This window comes from Cavia porcellus, unplaced genomic scaffold, assembly GCF_034190915.1.
Source record: "Cavia porcellus strain 051 isolate PalLab524CR breed Dunkin Hartley unplaced genomic scaffold, mCavPor4.1 scaffold_2, whole genome shotgun sequence".
Taxonomy (NCBI): Eukaryota; Metazoa; Chordata; class Mammalia; order Rodentia; family Caviidae; genus Cavia; species Cavia porcellus.
The window spans coordinates 32,301,058-32,319,898 of NW_026947485.1; the positions used below are offsets into that span (position 1 = coordinate 32,301,058).

At 34.4% G+C, this 18,841-nt stretch overlaps 1 protein-coding gene and 1 non-coding gene across 2 annotated transcripts in view; one reads left to right on the forward strand and one right to left on the reverse strand.

The window, feature by feature from the left end:
* The window catches only part of Znrf2 (zinc and ring finger 2), a 104,941-nt gene that overhangs the window by 70,672 nt on the left and 15,428 nt on the right, over positions 1 to 18,841 (forward strand). The window contains exon 3 of the mRNA XM_063240169.1: positions 15,417 to 15,522. Within this exon, the coding sequence (XP_063096239.1) occupies positions 15,417 to 15,522 (106 nt within the window). The remainder of the gene's footprint in view (positions 1 to 15,416; positions 15,523 to 18,841) is intronic.
* LOC111756242 (U6 spliceosomal RNA) lies at positions 6,322 to 6,428 on the reverse strand. The gene has a single exon (XR_002790721.1). It is a non-coding gene; the product is annotated as a U6 spliceosomal RNA (small nuclear RNA).

Here is an 18,841-nt window from a genome sequence, read left to right on the forward strand (position 1 = left end):
CCCTATTCAGGAGTAAAAGAAAATTAATGATATTAGAGAACTGTAACTAAAAAGATGCTGGAGAAAAACAGAAAAATAAACAAAATGAAAAGGAAGAAAAATTTAAGAGTTTAAAAGATTTTTTAAAAAGAGAGAGAAAAACCACAAGTCCCTCAGAACCAGTGAATGGTTTCTTTCCAGATCTGCAGTTTTGAATGGAACCTAGCAGGTCACAATTTTTATTTTGCCTAGCTTTGAGACCTGTGAGTTTGCAAGGTAGCCTTCCTACTGCATGAGGCCTGCTGTACATTCCCAGACTGCAGCAACTGTCCAAACTCATGTGTCCTTGCTTATGTCGGTAAGTGACAATAGCAATCAGCCTTCTGGTCTTTGCTGAATATGTAGGCCTCAGCGTGGAGGTTCAAGACTATTGGACTTAATGCCAACACTTGTAACACTTGTAAGGCCTAGCTTTGTCTTTCCTGGCCTGAACTTAAAGCTCTTAGAGGGTCTGTCTAGCTCATCTTTCCAGAGTGGTCTCCCATTACTGTTTCTCATCCAGTCACTGTGGAAGAGTAACAGTGAGCACCCTAAAGTAGAGTTGTTTGGTAGGTATTCTGTGGCTCATTATCAAACAACCTTTTCTCAGAATGATAAACTATCTGGCAATGTGGTGGACACTAACTGGGTTTATTCAACTCTAGCCTGCAATGGAGTCACTTTTGGAGTAAAACCCATGCTATTTTTGTAGTTTCCAGTAGCTGTGTGCTTTTGTTGAGGCCAGTGCTGATCTTTTACATCTGGTTCTGCTAACCCTCCAGGCTTACTTTCTTTCCCCAAGTGTTGTCCCTGTCCATAGTCAGGTCAGGCAGTTTGTTGGTACTTTTGCTATCCCATGCTGGCTCAAAAGTTGGTGCATTATTGTGGTCAGGGCATGGAATCCACAGTCTCAGAGCAACTGATGCTATCTGTGCAAGAGCTCAGCTACAGTGTTGTCTTGCATTGGACCATGGCTATTTCTTTATTTTTATCTTTCCTTTTGTTTTTATTTGCCAGATAAATGCTTTTCCTTTTGTCTTTATCTTTCCTGAATCTTAAAGTTGGGTACCCTTTTTAAATACAGTCCAGTGTAATTTTTTTTCTTTTGGTTAGACCATACTTCCTAAGATGGTGAGCCAGTTTTTTTTTGTTTTTTTGATCGAACTTAACAACCACGTGCTTGCAATGCAGGTGCTTAAGCCGCTGAGCTAAATCCCTAGCTCTGAACCAGTTTTAATTCTGTCATTATATTATAGTTTCTGGTTTTATGGCTTTAAAAAAAAGTTTCACTAAATGACCAGTTTTTATTCTTTTTTTTAAAGTTAAGAATAATTGTATTTTAATTATTTAGGTGATACTTTTATAACCTTAACTTTTTCATAGCTTTAATCCTTGTGTCTTTCAATGGAAATACTTTAATTTCTATGAACATCAGTGAAATTAATATATTTTCTATTTCTCCATATTTTCTCCTTTCTTCCTCCTTTCCTCCCTCCCCTTCGTGTTAGACATTAAACCCAGAGCTTTGAGCATGCCTAGCAAGCGTGTTTCCATTGAACTACAACTTCAGCCTTATTACTGTAGTATCTCAATGTTTACTTCGTAGAGGTAAATATTTTTATACTTCTCTTGCCTTATGAGAGCTTCCAATGAGGCTTTGATAGCCAGTTGTTAAAAGATAAAGGAGACGGTTAAATGAAACTTCCTGCCCTTTCCACCCTTACTCTTTTGTTAAGTGTATCCTCTCCATATTGTCTAATGATAGTTTCCAGTACCCTTATATTGATTTAGTTGTTACTGCCAGTCCTTGTGTTTCAGTTTGTCTAGGTATGTGGACTACCTAAAGTTCATGCTTATGTAAGTCCTTTGAGCTTATGTGGACTACCTAAAGTTCATGCTTATGTAAGTCCTTTGAGCTGGGCCCATGGGAAATATTTCCTAGGTTTCTTTCACAGACTGCTTATTTGGATGTTTTTAATTTTTGAATAACAATTTGAGTATGAAATTTTTGGGTCATATTTTGTATACTTGAGGTTATTGAAAGCATTGTTTCAGACTTTTAAGTGTAGAATGTTACTACAAAGAAATCTGAGGCCAATCTAATTTTCTTTCCTGTTAATAATTGATTTAATCTTTTCACCAGGGTATCCAAAGATATCTTTGGTTTTGGTGCTGGGAATGAAATCTGTATTATTGAGCAAGTACTCCCTAGATTGAGTCTTTGTGGGTTTTTATTTGTTGTGTAGTTTTGTTTGTATGTTTGATTTTTGAGGCAGGATTTGGCATGTCGCTCAGGCCAACCTCGGGCTCGCAGGGATTCTCCAGCCTCAACCTCTGTACTGCTGGGACTACAGATGTGCAGTAATACCTGTGGCCTACACTGTTTTTAAAATAGTGTAGAAGTTTCTGGGCCAGTTGTTTTTCTTGGACTCTGTATGTCCTTAACTATGTAAATGTAGACATGCTTTTATTTATATAATGTTTTCATATATATATAGATACAGATATATATATATATTTTTATATGGAGGTGTTCTCTGTGTTGCTTGGGCTGGTCTTGTACTCTGGACTCAAATAATCCTTCCACCTGAGTTTCTCAAGTAATTGTGATACAGTTTTTCACACTAGGTACACATCATTGGATCTTCTTATCTTCTATAGGTAACATTTTCTCTGATTCTTAATTCTTTAGTACCAACTAATTTTTCCCATTTCTGTCCTATCTCATTCCTGTGGATTTCAGAAGTATTTTGTCCCTGTCCTCCTAGTTTTATCTTCATTTTTGTAATTTTTTCCCATCTTCAGATTTCATATTCATAATTGAGCTTTTATATTTTTGCATGTAATTTTGGACTGCAGCTTCCCTATATTTTTTAGTGTTAATGGCAAATATGTTTATTTCTTAAGACTGGATAATAGATGTTATGTTCATCAACATGTACGTATATTACAATGGTAGATTTGATGTTTCTTTTCTTATTTCCAACGTATATTACTTTTTCTTCCTCTGTCCTCTCCAGATCAATGGAGTTTACCTAGAAGATCTTCATAACAGTCTTGAGACAATCTTACTATTTGAATGTCTCACTTTTGGGTGGCTCTGATTTAATTTCATTAGTAAAAAGACCTACAGAAGTGTTTAGATTCATTTTTGCCACCAGTGGTGCAAGCTGCTCAATGGAATATTTGAGCATGTACCACCAGTGGTTCAAGTTACAAAAAAATTAATTCACAATTTCTACTGTCCATCCTTTTTTTCCCCACTGCTGGCTACCATATACACTAATAAGTACTGTATCATTTAGCGTGTGTTTTCTTCCATTCTATCAGAATTAAGAGTTTCCTGTGAATTCTTCTGATGCATTTTCCCTGTTCACACTTAACTTAATACCTTATCTGCTTATACATGCATTTAACATTTCACTCATATATGGTAATAAATATATAAGTACTTAATGGCAAACCTAGCATATACTCAGTGCTTTTTTTGATTGGTTGGTTGGTATGAATTCCTGGATACATCTTTTATTTTTAAGTACATATTTGCACTATATAATGTTTACATTCCTTGTGTGGAGTTGCTATATATACATAATACGTCTTTTTTTAAAAATTTTCATTTAAAGAAAGACTAAAAACAGAAAAAGGATAGAAATAATACATACAATCAGAAAAACTGAACAATAAGAAGTCACTAGTTAATGTTTACATGTTGTCCTTTTGCAAATAGTTGTTCAAGATACAAAAGTGGAACATATAAAGTAGGAATTCAAACAGTGAGACTGCAAACAGTTCTGTTCAACTATCCAACAAAAACTTAGTAATATGGTTGTCAATCCTGTACACTTAAAGATACATGCAGTTATCCATATCTTCAATTTGTGTTGGAATTAAACAAACTAAAGCAGGCTAAAGTCATTCTGAACAAAGAATAATACTATTGCTGGATTTCACATTATGACACTCCAGGATCAGCACTGGGTACTGTAGTGTCTTTTTTAAAAAAAAAAATTTATTTAAAGAAAGACTAAACAAAACAGAAAACAGGTAGAAATAATGCATACTTTCAAAGAAAAAAATAAACAGTAAGAAATCACTAGTTGATGATTACAGATTGTCCTCTTACCAATAGTTATTCAAGATAGTAAAGTGGAGCATATAAAGTGGGGATTCAAACAGTGAGACTGCAACCAGTTCTGTTCAACTATCCAACAAAAACTTAGAAATATGGTTATCAATCTTATACACTTAAACATACATGCAGTTATCCATATCTTCAATTATGTTGAGATTGAACAAACCCAGGTAGTCTTATATCACTACGAACAAAGAATAGTATTGTTGCTGGGTTTCACATCATGACCCTCCAGGATCAGCAATGGGTACTTTAGTGTCTCTTTTTCTTCAAAGTATCTGTTCATTTCATCATGTGTCATAAAATCAGTTCTCATAAATTGTTTATAGATTCTACACATGCACGAATCTTAACATGTATTTCTATCCTTTTTATATTAGAGGAAGAAATAAAGCAAGACAAAACTTTAAAACATATTCCTATAAACACATGAAACGAAAAAGACATGTAAGACCGTCGTACAAAGAGTTCTACCATAGTTCCTGTGTTGTCTCTTATCTTCAATAGAATTGGCTGTATCATCAGACATAGTATAATTGAATATATCAGTACATAACAGTATTAATAAAAACAGAACTTTGTATATAGTGTAAAACTTCAAAAACAGGCAGTTATCAAACCAGAATGTGTATTGTAGAGCCTTGCCATCTTCAGCGTAGTTGCCTATACTCTCAGACTTGATACTATCAATCATATCAGTTTTGAATAAAATCTGTTGATACCAAACTGCAATCAGAGAAACCAGATTTAACTAAGATCAGTCATGATAAAACAGTGTAAGTCATACAGGGCTCCAGATTAAGATAATAAGAAATTAAAGGTGATTACTGTGCTAAATCCTGATGTTTTAGGGATAGCTGTCTGTGCTCTCAAATCTAATGCAAGTAGACAAACTGGGGCAGAATAAAATATCAAAAAAAAAAAAAAGAATAAAATCTATCTAAACAGAGTGGTGCAAGTAATGTGGGTTTTAAATCCTGATACGCTGTTAACAATATCTTCTGCCATCTTTTTTAAGACTCTTTTTCCCCTTTCAATTCCCCAGGGTACACTGAGCATTTTGGGGTCTGACAAAGACCCTTGGTTTTAAATTCGGTGGGTGGGGGCAGTCTGCTATTTACCTAAGTGGTTCCAAACCTGCTCTCTCCTGGACTTGATCTCTAATTATATTCCTTTACCTATTAAAGCCTGTCTTTCCAACCTATCCACAAATACTGGTCTAGTTGCCCCTATTACTCTCTGGTTCTCTGTCACACAGAGCATTGTTTTCTCATATTTGATTTTCAGTCCATGTACTCTTTTTCATGTTAATTATATTTCCTATAAATAACATCTCAGTGGACCCTACCTCCTGATCTACTGCATGTGTGGTTCTTTTTTTTTTTTTAATTTAGTGTATCAAGGCCCTCTATATTAGATATTATAACCAACTTTCTCTGCTTCGTTTCTGTTTTGCTCCTTTTTTGCCATCAGTTGTCTGCTTATCTTCTTTCTGTTTTCTGCTCAATTCACTGAGGCCTCTCTGCCACTGTTCCTGGAATCCTGGTATTTTTCTCTCTCTCTAGAATGCCCTGCAGTATTCTCTGTAGAGTTGGATTGGTGGTTGGAATTTCCCAAATTTCTCTTTATCTTAGAAGCATCTTGTTTCTCCATTAATTTCTAGAGACAGTTTAGCAAGATATATCAATCTGGGTTGGAAGTTATTTTCTTTCAGGGCTTGGAATATTTCGCTCCAGGCTGTTTTTGACTTGATGGTTTGTGTTGAGAAGTCTGCTGTTATTCTGATGGGCCTTCTGTTACAGGTTATCTTTTCTCTGGTGGCTTTTAATATTCTGTTCTTGTATTGAATTTCTGGGATCTTGATTATTATATGCCTGGATGTAGCTGTTTTGGTTGTAAGTGGCTGGAGTTTGGTATGCCTCATACATCTGAATATCATTTCCTCTTCCTATGTTTGGAAAGTTTTCCTTCATTAATTCTGTCCATAGCCTTTGTAGTTCCTTTGTTTGTACCCCTGCTTCTTCATTCACATTCTTTATTCTCAAGTTGTAGATCCTCTTGTCGTCTTCTAGCCTTTGTATTGTTACTGCTTGTTTCCTTGTTATTTTTAAAAATTTTTTCTTTCTTATTCCCACATTGCAAAACTGTCCTCTAGTTTAGATAATCTAAAAAATATGCAACACTTCATGAATTTACATGTCATCCTTGCGCAGGGGTCATGCGAATCTTCTCTGTATCGTACCAATTTTAGTATATGTGCTGCCAAAGCAAGCGCACATAACACATCTTAATTCCATTTTTGTATCCTCTTTTCCTCTTCTTCCTCCCCCTTCCCTCTATCTGTTGATCCCTTTCCATATGAGAAAAGTTTATCTCCCTACTTCTTATTATCTTTTATTTTGCTCTTTATGTATAAGGAAGCATACGATATTTATGTGTCTGATTTATTTTACTCAAATTATGGTTTCAAAGTGAGGAATCAATATATTATAAAAATATGTATTAAAATGTTTATATTGGTCTGAGTCCCCAAGACTGAAAATAAGTTAAGTGCCGGGGGTGGGGATTTAGCTCAGCGGCATAAGTGCCTGCCTTGAAAGCAGGCAGTCGTGAGTTCGATCCCTGGTACCCATAAAAAGGAAAAAGACAGAAAAAAAAAAATAGTTAAGTGCCCAACTCACTGGTGGCAACAAACTCATGCTTTGGGACATTTTTTTCTGTTCATTGGTTGTTTACCTGTTGCTTAGTGTTTTCTCTAATCTCCTGAGACCTTTTATTTCATTCATTGTTAAAATAAATATTTATCAAGCATTTACTGTGTGCAAAACATAATGCCTCATGCTTAAATGAACACACCTCTTTCCCTGCTCTCATGGAATTTACCCTGTTTCTTTAATATAGGTTGTAAAGCATTATCTGTGTCTGCCTCACAAACATCTGTTATTGCCTTACACAGTATGCAAACTTTCTGAGAAATTTTACTGAAAAGCCAAGTTTCCACCTACTTTAGTATGCACTGACAGCATTGAACCTTCATTACCACATGACATTCTTCTTTAGCACCCAGTAGCCCCTTAGTACTGTGACCCTTGTGTGATATTTATCAGTCAGCTTATTAATTATTTCACAGCCTGTAGACAGAAGTCAAAGAGAAAGAGCCTTATGATTTAGTCTCATACTTTATAGTATTGTTTATTTCTCCTGCAATTCATTCTAATAATGATACTGTCTACAGAGTCCTAGTTTATAAAACTAATAATAGTTTTGATGTAACATAATATGGATTGAAGTATGCTGTAATATTGTTGACATTTTCAGGATATTTCAGCACAGCCTTGTAGTAAAATTCTCTCTACATTCAGCTAACATTTTGTGCCTTTTAAATATTTTGACATTCATCACCTTTTAATCATCAGTATTAAAGACCATGTGAGATGTAGGTATTATGGCATGCAGTTTATTTGGAGAAAATGGTACTCAAAGAGGTTTATGACTTTTCCCATGTTCAAGCTCGTTCTTTTTCCATGAGACTGCCTTCATTTACATTATCTCATTAGATCTTCACAAGAGTCCTGAGAGACAAGTCAAGCAGGTTTCATTTTAGATTTCAGAAAACAAACTGAGGGAAGAGTCTATTTTTTGCCATTACTCACATAGTCGATATTCAGAATGTACCTGCCCCATGCCAGATTACAATGCTAGATAATTAAGAAGTATTTAATTCTTACTGTTACTTTGTAAGGTGGGTATAGGTACAGTAATTGAGTTGGAATTTGAATATAGAACTATGACCGATGGGGTGATATTTTTGGTTTGATTTTTGTTATATTGCTCCAATTGCCTGACTCATTTTTCATTGCCAGTAAGAATCTACATACTTTATAAAAATTTAATTTTAGAAGTATATAGTAATAAATTAAGCTTGAAAATCAGATATAATAGTTTTTTGTTTGTTTTTGTAATGTTTTTCTCTGTAGTGATTGAAGGCAAACCTGAAGTTAAACAGTTTTAAATGTAGTTTACCTAGTTTTGTTTCTGTATAGCAGCTCGGGTTTTTTTCCTTATATGAACAACTGATTTAAGATTAAAGTTTTAACAAATCAGTGCGATTGTTGAGTTTTGTTTTTTGTTGATCTGTGACAAAGATGGGGCCTAGAAAAAATATTTTAGTTTGATTTGAAAGCTGCAAAATAATTTGATAATCTAGGTATTTCATCTTTTCAGAAGTGTTTGTAGTTTGGGTTACGTTTTATTTTAGCTATTTTTTGTTTTTGAGAAGGTACCAATACAGCATTTTCCAAAATATTCCCAATGGTACAGGCTGTTTAAAAAATAATCAAGAGATGTAGATTCTCTCTCCTTTTTTAAAGAATCCTAATTTTACATTGTTTTTAACAATGCAGAGATGAAGGGCAGCTACGTTTTTAATTAATTCTTTATTTAAACTAAAGAAAGCATTGTGTTGATGGCATCTAGGCAGAAAAGCCAGTAATTCCTAGTCAAACCAGAATAATAAGATTCTAAGAAGAATAAAAGCTGGCACCAGGAATGTCCAGTTTTAGACAGATTAATAATAGAAGTTATTCACATGTTGTTACTAATATACTTAGTTTACAATTAAACTGGTAGCTTCCTTGGCTAAATAATATTTTTAAACTCTGTTATATTTAAATATAATAATAGCTCATGAACCTGCTATCTGAATTATTAGCACTACCGTCTTTTAAACCATTTAGGGATAGCTTAATCTCTGAAAGTTTATTTAAATTTACACTGTGAGCCTCAAGTTTTCATTCTTTGAGTAATTGCTTTTTACTAATATTGGAATTTTTTTAATTCTTGATTTTTCTAGGGATTATTTCACATTTCAGCTACTTTTGTTTTCTACTGCTCTCATTGAGGGTTCAACAACAAAAAATAAGTCAGGTAAAATGCCTGATCCATACTAGTGCTTGGCATTGTATTTGCTAAAAAGAGCCTATACTTGTTTGGATGCTTGATCTGAAAATAAAAGTATGATGACTATAAAACATTCGCATGGAGTTTTTTTGGCTGCCTGTAAGAAATTCAGCCTTACTTGATTTGTGTTTCATTTTGTTTTTTAGAGTTTTGGCTGTCTGCTTTTTTTCACATGTTGTCGATCTGCAATAGTTGTATGGATATGTGCTTGGACCTGCTAAATATTTTAATTTTGCTTATTTGGGTGCTTGAATTCTAAGTAATTTCTTTGGTCAGTGCAGAATTTAAGAGCTTCAGAGGCTATTAATGAAGCATCAATTTGCAAAAATATAATTTATAAATTATGTTCATTATATATTATCAGGTTTTGTATTTTACCAAAATAAAATAAAATTGAACATATTGTTCTTTAGTTGAGCTGGCCACATTTAAAAATACTAGATCATATATGACTAGTGGCTACTATTGTGAACAGCTTTGTCAGAGTGATGTGTATTGTACAAGATTGTTTTAAAGTGTACAGATAGTTAAGTGATCGTTCATTTCTGATACTAATGTTTTTAATACCTCTAGAAGGTGCAGCTTGTGACCAGTTTTGAGATTAGTTCCTCTAAATAGGTAGGCATTCCTAGCCAGGTTGTCTAAACACAATTCATTTGCCTCAGAATCTATGCTGTTTTAAAGTGAAACTATTTTTTGTTCACAAAATTCATAAAGCAAAAGCCAAGGACTTGGCTATCCTAAATTTGAATACTGACCGAGAGCTTACTAACTTTAACTTTTGGTAAGATACTTAATTTTTTTTGTTTCAGTTTCCTTATGTGTAAAATGGATTACCTCTTGCAATTAACCTAAAATTTAACTATGTCTAAAATCACATAACAAAGTGAATATTTGTAATGCTTATAGTATGAAATGAAGCCATAGCCCTTATAAATTAATTAGTAAGTTTAATTTGCATGAGTTTTTCTCAGCCTGGCTAATAAAATAGGTGTCTTGAAGTGGCTGGATTCCTGGTTGTGATAGTTATTTGATAACATTGTGTAAATTTGAAACAGCTAGAACTAATAGAATTAGTAGTACAATCATCTAAGTAATCTTAAATAAATAAATTTGAAACTGCTAGAACACCAGAGTGGGGAGGAAAAAAAATAGGAAGACTTCTTTTGGAGAGGTCTATAAAGTATTTCTTCATAATAAAGCTAATATTTTATATGGTGTTCTTATAACTTATAAAGTTCTTTTATAAGTTTAAAAATTCTTTTATGTAACATTTAAAAAAATAAAAATATTTTTTGGAATCGCGGCTCAAACTTGTCCTCACATTTGCCAGGCAGGCACTTGTGCCACGGGGCTACATCACATAGCAGTTTTCATGTTTATAGTGTAAAATAATGTTAAAGAAGAATAAAAGCACACCTTAGAGGTCAACTAACATTTTTGAGGTTATATAACAAGCAGTAAGAATGGAAATTCATACTAAGTTTTTGACCTCATAGCCTTAGTATACTGGCATGCACCTATAATCTCAGCCACTCAAACTGAGGTGGGAGATTGTGAGTTCCAGGTTCAGTGTAAAAAAAAAAAAAAAATGCACTTTTGACTTCAATGTGCTATGTCTTTAACAGTAATCTCATTTCTGAGGCAAGTATATATTACAAAATCTCTAGGGACTTTGGTACTATACATACGATTTTTTTTCTGTGTTGAGGCAGAAAGTACCCCTAAATGATTCAGCTGTCCATCTCTGATTAAGAATCATTACTCTCTTTCAGTCTTTTATCTTTGTATATCCATATGTATAAATTAACTCATAGATCTTAAGAATAAGACAAAGAATTAGATTCACAACAATGTATTGATTTAACTTTACTACTCTACGTTTAAGTGATGAGCAACACTTTATTGAAAAAGCAACATAACTTTAGTTTCCTGTTCCCAATCTCATGTGTCTTTACTGATCACTTCTAGTGAAGGAGAGGAACTAGCCAACTATGGTAGTTAAATCTGTTAGTGTTCCCTTTTCTAATATAAAATTTGCCTAGTTATTAGTCTGCCTAAAGCAAGCTATTCCCATCCTGAACTGTTGATTCCTTAATTCCAGATGATAGTATCAACATGAATGTTTTCAATAGACTGTTTCTAGGTTTTTAATAATATTTTCCCAACTACCTGGAAGGTACTTCAATCCCCAAATTTAATGTTATTTTCAGGCTTTATTTGATTGTGATTTTATCATACCAACCAATAACTTTTTCACCTGGTTTCCCTGATAAAGGCAAAAGCTCAAAACTCTCCATTGAATGAGAATAATGGTCTCACCTAAGTGATAGGTTAGGTAACTACCCTTAACAGACCCTCAGGTAAGCAGAATTTTATCACATTGCATTGAATTTTCCAAACTAAAAATGTTTTCCAAACACACTAAGACAGTTTTAATTAGAAGCAAGACTTCATATTTTGGAAATTAAGCATTTGCGGCAGTAATCATGTAGTAAGAATTAATGTCTTTCAAGTTTTTTATCATAATGCAGCTGACAGTGGCTATAATATGTTAACGTTAGGTTTTAATTTTCTGAGCACTGATAACTCTACTAGAAGTACAGTGAATATTGGGTTGATTCTGCCTGAAATCAGTATGTTTAGGATTATCTTTTGTATATAGGTCTACTTAATACAAAAAATTCAGTTCTCATATTTCTTGTTACTGAGGCTTCAAAGTAGCTTAACTTAAAATGATCAGTGTAGTATTTAAATTAAACCAAAAAGAGTTTTTTAAACTTAGTTCCTACAAATTATCTGATGGATAAAACTTGCCCCAATTTAAAGTGGTATAATGTATAATATTCCTAAAATGTACTATGTAAATCTGTTAAATCATGTACAGATTGGATTTGTCTTTGTTGTACCAAATTTCTTATAAATAGGATAAATTCAGAAATAAAATTAATAAAATGTTTTGATTTTATGTATTAAAGTTCTTATCTCAAAAAAATTTTTAACAGTGGCAAAGTTTCACATTTACTTAAGGTGAAAAACAATGGTAGGGGAAAAAGGGCTTTGCAGAGTGAGATTGAACCAAGTATAAAGGGAGGAAAATAAAAATAAAAACATACTCAACAGCTTAGGGTGGGCTACCATGAAGGGTCACGATAGAACATATGAGAACATGTGTAAGAGAGCAACTGTCCTTTTTTTCTATTTTGCACACTGGTGTTCCATCAAAAACCTGTTTGAGTGCTTGTTGAAGTTCTCACATGCAGGGTTCTGAGAATTATTTTGCACCTGTGTCTTGAGATCTTGTCATGCCTCCTTTCCCAGCTAGTTTTAACCAGCTTGTCTTCCTGCCTCATTCATAACCCGTAATTCTTTATGAGGTACTGAGCAAATGGGAGATCTCTGTCATTGTACAGAGATTTCCAACTGAAAGGAGATGTAATTCCTACTTATTGGGGATCCTGTCTCTCCAACTACCTTGAGGCATTATGGCTCCCTGGCTGCATTGCAGACTAGGAAAAAAAAAAAAAAGATGACAATGCAGAAAGAATTAGTGACTATTGAGCCTGTTTTGATGGGAGAAATAAACTTTACCATTAGCCCAAATATAAGGAACAGATCACATTTGCATTCTTGGAGGAGAACCTATGTCAGTCAGAGAGTGATACCAGATAAATTGTTAAGAGCCTGACAGCCATGACCTTAGCAAGAACCAGTAGCAGCACTGGAGTCTTGTTTTTTGAAGAAAAATCATAGGTCTTCCAGAAGTTCAAAGAAATAGCTTTTTTCTTTTGGGTGGTCTATCTTTAGACAGTTCAAGTGGGACTGCCTTTATCTAAGATCCTCTGAAAGTCAACTTAGTTGTTCTTTCCATTGCTGGAAATCTTTCCCATTGATCAAAGATGCAGCCTAGGTAAAGTTGGTGGAATCTGCAGAGTGTGGTGCATATGATTTTCCTTGGCGCACCATGGGGCCTGTTCTCCTTGATAGGTAAGCCAAAATATCTTACCAGGGTCTGTATTTAGAGGTGACTTCTAGGCCCTTTCTTACAGGGACAGAGTTGAGCCAAACAGACATGAACAGTGGCAAAGTTTATTAAAGGTAGGAAAAAACAAGAGTAAGGGGAAAGTGGGCTCTGCAGAGCAAGTTTGAGCCAGGAAAAAGGAAGGAAAAATAAAAATATAAAAATACACCCAACAGCAGAGGGTGGGCTACTGTGAAGAAATACAGTAGCCAAGTTTTTAAAATAATGATTTCAATGAAGAAGTGAGAGTCAGTCATGTCACCGTGGAAGTGTTGTAAAACAGTTACTCTTCCAGCAATGCAATCTTCAACAGTCTGTAGTTAGTGGTTTCTGCTTTAGAGTTGGCAATCTATTACTTGGGCTTATATGGCAAAAATGTGGCAGTATGGTTTTATGTCATTTTCTTACAAAGAATGTGATTTGAAGAGTCATTAATACTTAACAGGGTGCATTGGTAAGGGATTTTAAAAAGTTCAAAATATGATACCGTAGCCCACCAATTGTAAAACATATTTTTTTGTCACACTTAACTCTGAAAATATTCTTTTAGTATCAGTGTTGTTGCCAGCTTGATGATGCCATCTTTTACCATTTGGTGTTTTGCTGTTTTTTGTTTTTTTAAACTCATACTCACTGATGTGTTGGCCAGGCATGCTGCCGTATGCCTGTAATCCCAGCACTTCACAGAGGCTGAGGCAGGAGCATTGATGCAAGTTTGAAGCCATCTTAGGCTACAAAGTGAGGTTCAAGGCCAGCTTGAAATGCATAGTGAAACCCTGTCTCAAAAAGACATTAAAAGAAGAAGCAGTGGTTGTTTTGGGTTTTTTTTTATTTGTTTATTTGTTGGGGTTTTTTTTTTTTTTTGGTGGTTTATTATGGAACTTATATAATTCTTTGTTATGGTGTTATTTTATTGTTTGTGTGAACATACCTTTTATTTGGAATTAAAGGCCTTTACTAAGATTTGTTAGTGTATCCTTCTAGTCGTTTATTTTGTTCTCTGTGTTCTCACCCTATATAGGTGTTTGATATTAAACTGACTCCCTATCTGAATCTTCTTCAAAAAATACACAGAATACTAAAAAAAATGGAGAGTAAAAAAAGAAATGGATTGGGGGTATAGGGTATAGGGTGGGGTAGGAATAGTGAATGAAACCTGGGTCAAAAGAAGAATAATGGAGAAGAGGAAGTTGAAGGAAGTTATAATATAGGGCATTTTGTGTTTATTCAGCTTCACTTACCCACAAATCTTTTCCTGCTAAAGTCTGTAACTGTAATTTTAGCTCATGATTTACCCAGTAGTTAATTAAAGAAACTCCTAACATTGCATGGGTTTAGCTGGTAAACTCTTCTTGCGATGGTCTTTTCCTCTTCTTTAGATAGAAGTAGTCCTGTTACCACCTCCAGCTTATACTTTCCCTTCTTGACTAGAGTCTGTGTTTCCTCAATGTGCTTTCTTAAAGATGACTAACTACAAGGGAAGCACATACTCATGAATAGTTCTTATTCACACTCTTTAGAAATGGCAATTTTTTTCCCTGCCTTTTGAAAGAGATACAAAAGATAACTGGCTAACACTGATTTAGGTAAGATCTTTTTTAAAAATGAAAATATAGCATTAAAATGTAATTTAAACTGAAAGAACTTCTTAAAAAAAGCACATTTGCTTTATAATAAGAAGTTTATCCTTAGAGAATTTAAATATATCCCAAAACCTTGAAATACCTGCAGGACTCTCTGGAAGCCACTGAAATTGCTGCTTGGAGTTGGCTAAGCATTGCCTTGGAAAATGATTAGGAAGACTCGGTGCTTCCATGCCTAGTTTTCAAGTTTTCGAACAATTACACAAAAGCTTTGCTCTTCCTTTGTGTTGTCTTGAGTTAATCAGCTTTAAATATGTCTAAGTTCAGGATTTCTTTTTGTATTTTAGTATTTTAAGTTATGTTTTATTATGTCTTTTTCACCCATATTACACTCTAAACTTTTGAACTGTGTTGGGCAACAAACTAATGTTGATTCGTAGGGGAAAGAAAATGAATTACAGATAACTCAATTACTTTTGCAGTTGGGGAATTTTGTACTATTCTTGCTTACTGTGATGCCCCAATAAAATGGAAATGGAAATGTGAGTATTTATCTGTCTGTAGTAAATACTACTCACTCATTTATGAATAGTATTTCAAATATAGGTGCTGAGTTTTGTACAGTTACGATAAAAGGGATGTCAGCTATTGGTAGAACTACTATTAATGTTATTTCTTTGAATTAATATTTTCTCTACAGAGGATGTACTGAGTAAAGATGCTGGGGAATGTGCAATATGCCTTGAAGAATTGCAGCAGGGAGATACTATAGCACGACTACCATGTCTATGCATATATCATAAAGGGTAAGTTTGTATTAACCAGATTGGTAGTGGAGTAAAAGATTGTGCTCGGAGTTTCAATCATTGTGGTTTAAGACTGAAAGATTTCTTCTTGGTTGAAATTCCTCCCCTCAACTTAAACAGTATTGGCCTTCTTTCCCCAGCTAGGCTCAGACTGGAGATTACATTTGGTATATCCAAAAGGCTGCCATTTTAAAAGTATTTTACCATGATGCAGATATTGTCCATAGGTCCTGACATAGGTTGTCTCTTGTATGCCTTGTAAAACCACATTTTGTAACTAAGAAAATAGTGTTCAAGGCAATAGTGTGCTCCATGGTTTATATCTCTAAAAAATGACAGAGCTAGCCAGGCATGGTGGCTCATGCCTGTAATCCCAGCACTCGAAAGGCTGAGGCAGGAGGATTGGTATGAGTTCGAGACCAGCTTGGGCTACAAAGTGAGCTCAAGGCCAGGCTGAACTGCATAGAGAGACCCTGTCTCAAAAAGACCAAAAAAAAAAAAAAAAAAAAAAAAAAAAAAGAAAGAAAAAAGAAAATGACAGAGCTGAGATCTCAGCAGGTCTGGAATGTGCTTGACTCTCATCTGGTTTCTGATATTCTTTCTGCTTTCAGAATAATGTAAGGAAGATTTCAGATTTTAAAAATGGAAAAAACCCAACTATCTAAGGTAACCACAAAAAGAGCAGAAAAGTGTAGCTTTCAAATCCATGAAAGGAGTAACTTAGAGGATAGGAAAGAAAAGCATGGAGAGAGCAAAGAAGTAAAAATAAATCCAAATATATTTACAAGAAAAGTAAGTCCTTAATGAACATATTCACCAAGTTAAAATTGAAAATTTGGAATGCGTTGTTGATAAAGCAATACAATTAAACATAAGAATGTAAAGGAATAGGAAAGTAAAAGTGTAGAAAACTCTCTAGGCAAATACAGTAAGTCCAGTAAAGGGAGGCTTAGGTAAAAGGTGCATCCTGCTCAATTGTTTTTTCCTCATGAATTCAGCAAGCTTTTAGTTTTTTCTTGAATATGTGTTAAGCTGAGTGGGGCTTGATGTTGATACTGATCCTTCATCCATGCACAGAAGTTTCTCCATTTCCTGTACTGTTTCAGGGTAAGGTTAGAGTTAGCATGCTTTTTAAATGTTATTGTTGGCTTCACATTGGCACAGCAGATTTTATATCTCCATGATCTTACCCTTGACGATTTGAATTGTGCCAGTGATTGAACAATTCATGTAAGAGCATGCGATGTCTGCTGTCTTTTCACCTCAGTTTATTCTCTCAATTATTTCCATGATTACTGCTTTGTACTTCCTAGCAGTCCCATACACATCATCACTGGTTTTCTCTTGTTTCCAGACACCCTGGGCTCTGATTGAGCACTGCACCACTGTATATTATTATGCTGTGCAATAAGCACAGAGCAACACAACTGTGACAGTGCCTGGCAGACACATGCTACTTTCCGCAATTTGTTCATATCTGGAAATGTTCATAATGTGAGATCCAGTCATATCTGGAAGTTCACAACTTGAATGTTTTTAGGTCAGGGGTGTAGTGTACTAACTAAAAGACAAAGTTCAACTAACTAAGTGCAAAGTAAACTAGAAAGTGTTACAAGGAATAGAGTCACTATAAGAAATACATGCAATTCTATTTTTTCTGTTTATTTGGTACCTGGGATCAAACTCATGATCCCGTGCTAGTCAGGCAGGCAATTATGCAACTGAGCTAAATCTCCAGCCCACAATTCTACGTTTGTATACTGAACATGGTCCCAAAATATTTATAAAACTGCCAGAAGAAGTTGACAAATCTATGTTTTAATGGGAAACTTTAATAAGAGTTCTTTTTTAGTCAAGTGGATACATACAAAATGAATTAAGATCTAGAAAAATCGAGCAATACAGTTAACCAGGCTTGATCTAATTAATTTGTATGTGTGCAACCAGCAATTATAGTACGTTTTACTATTTTTCTAGGCACACATGGAGTAATATTGATCATGCTACAGCCCATAAAATAAAGTCTTTACAAACTACAAAAAAATACCACACAAAACTGCTGTATGAATAATATTGTTAGGCATCAGTAGTAAAAAGAAACAATCCTGACATGTACTTTTGAACAATTTATAGATCCAAGAAGAAGTCATGATAGAATTTAGAAAACCCTGGGAACTGAATAATACTGAAAAATTTTTGACATGTGCTAGAATGATTCTGAGGAGGGATGTTTCGTGTTAAAGTTGATAGAAAGGTTGAAATCAGTAAATAAAGTATTTGAGAAATTAAGAAAGTGTCAGTGCAATAAACAAAATACTAAAGGTTAGAGAAAAACAATGAAATTTAAAAGTGGCACATTAGAATTCAACATAACCAAAAGTGGTTCTTAGGAAAAAATTAATAAAATTGCCTCTGTAAGAAAAAATAAATAAATAGTAGAGAAAGGAAGAGGGAAATGATAGAAATTGAAAATAATTGGAAAAATTTTACCAAGAACTATTTGAAAAGAAACTGGAATCCCGAATCAACCAAACTGTTTTAAGTAATTAAGACTAACCAACCTTGCAAACAACAAGCACTTAAATAAGAAAATCCTAAAAAACAGGCCTTCAGATACAGTTTGATAATTAGTTGTGCCAAGCATTCAAAGAATACCTATGACCACATGAGGCTTAAAGGGGATATCTAGGTAAAAACTATAACAGAAAATCTAAAGTAAATTTACATTTACCATACCATGTATAGGAAAACTCAATGTCATAAAAATGTCATTTCACCTTAAATTAATCTATATAGACAATATTATCCCAACCAAATCTCAGCTAGTTTTCCATATAACGACATGATTGTTCTATGAAATACATACGAACTGGGTTTAGTGGCCGTAGCTGTAGTCCCAGCTATCCAGGAGGCTAAGGCAAGAGGATCACAAGTTTGAGGGTAGCAGAGCAACTTAGCAAGGCCTTGTCCCAAAGTAAAACATAAAAAGGGCTAGGAATATACCTCAATGCAGAGGTCCTGAATTCACTCTCCATTACAGCAAAAATAAAATACATATGGATCAAAGAACAGAAAACTAAGAATTATGTGGATGCTTACAAAGAACACCATGGTGGTGTTGTGCTTTTCAGATTTAGAAGATTTTTATAATGAGAGTATTTAAATGACACAAGGTTTTGCTAAGTTGCCTCGGCTGATATTGAACTCAGTGATCCTTCTGATCCTCTAGAGTGGCTGGGATTATGTCTAGGCATCATGTATCACTATGCACACTAACCATTATTTTTTTGGCTAAGACAGACCCCTTCCATAACAATAG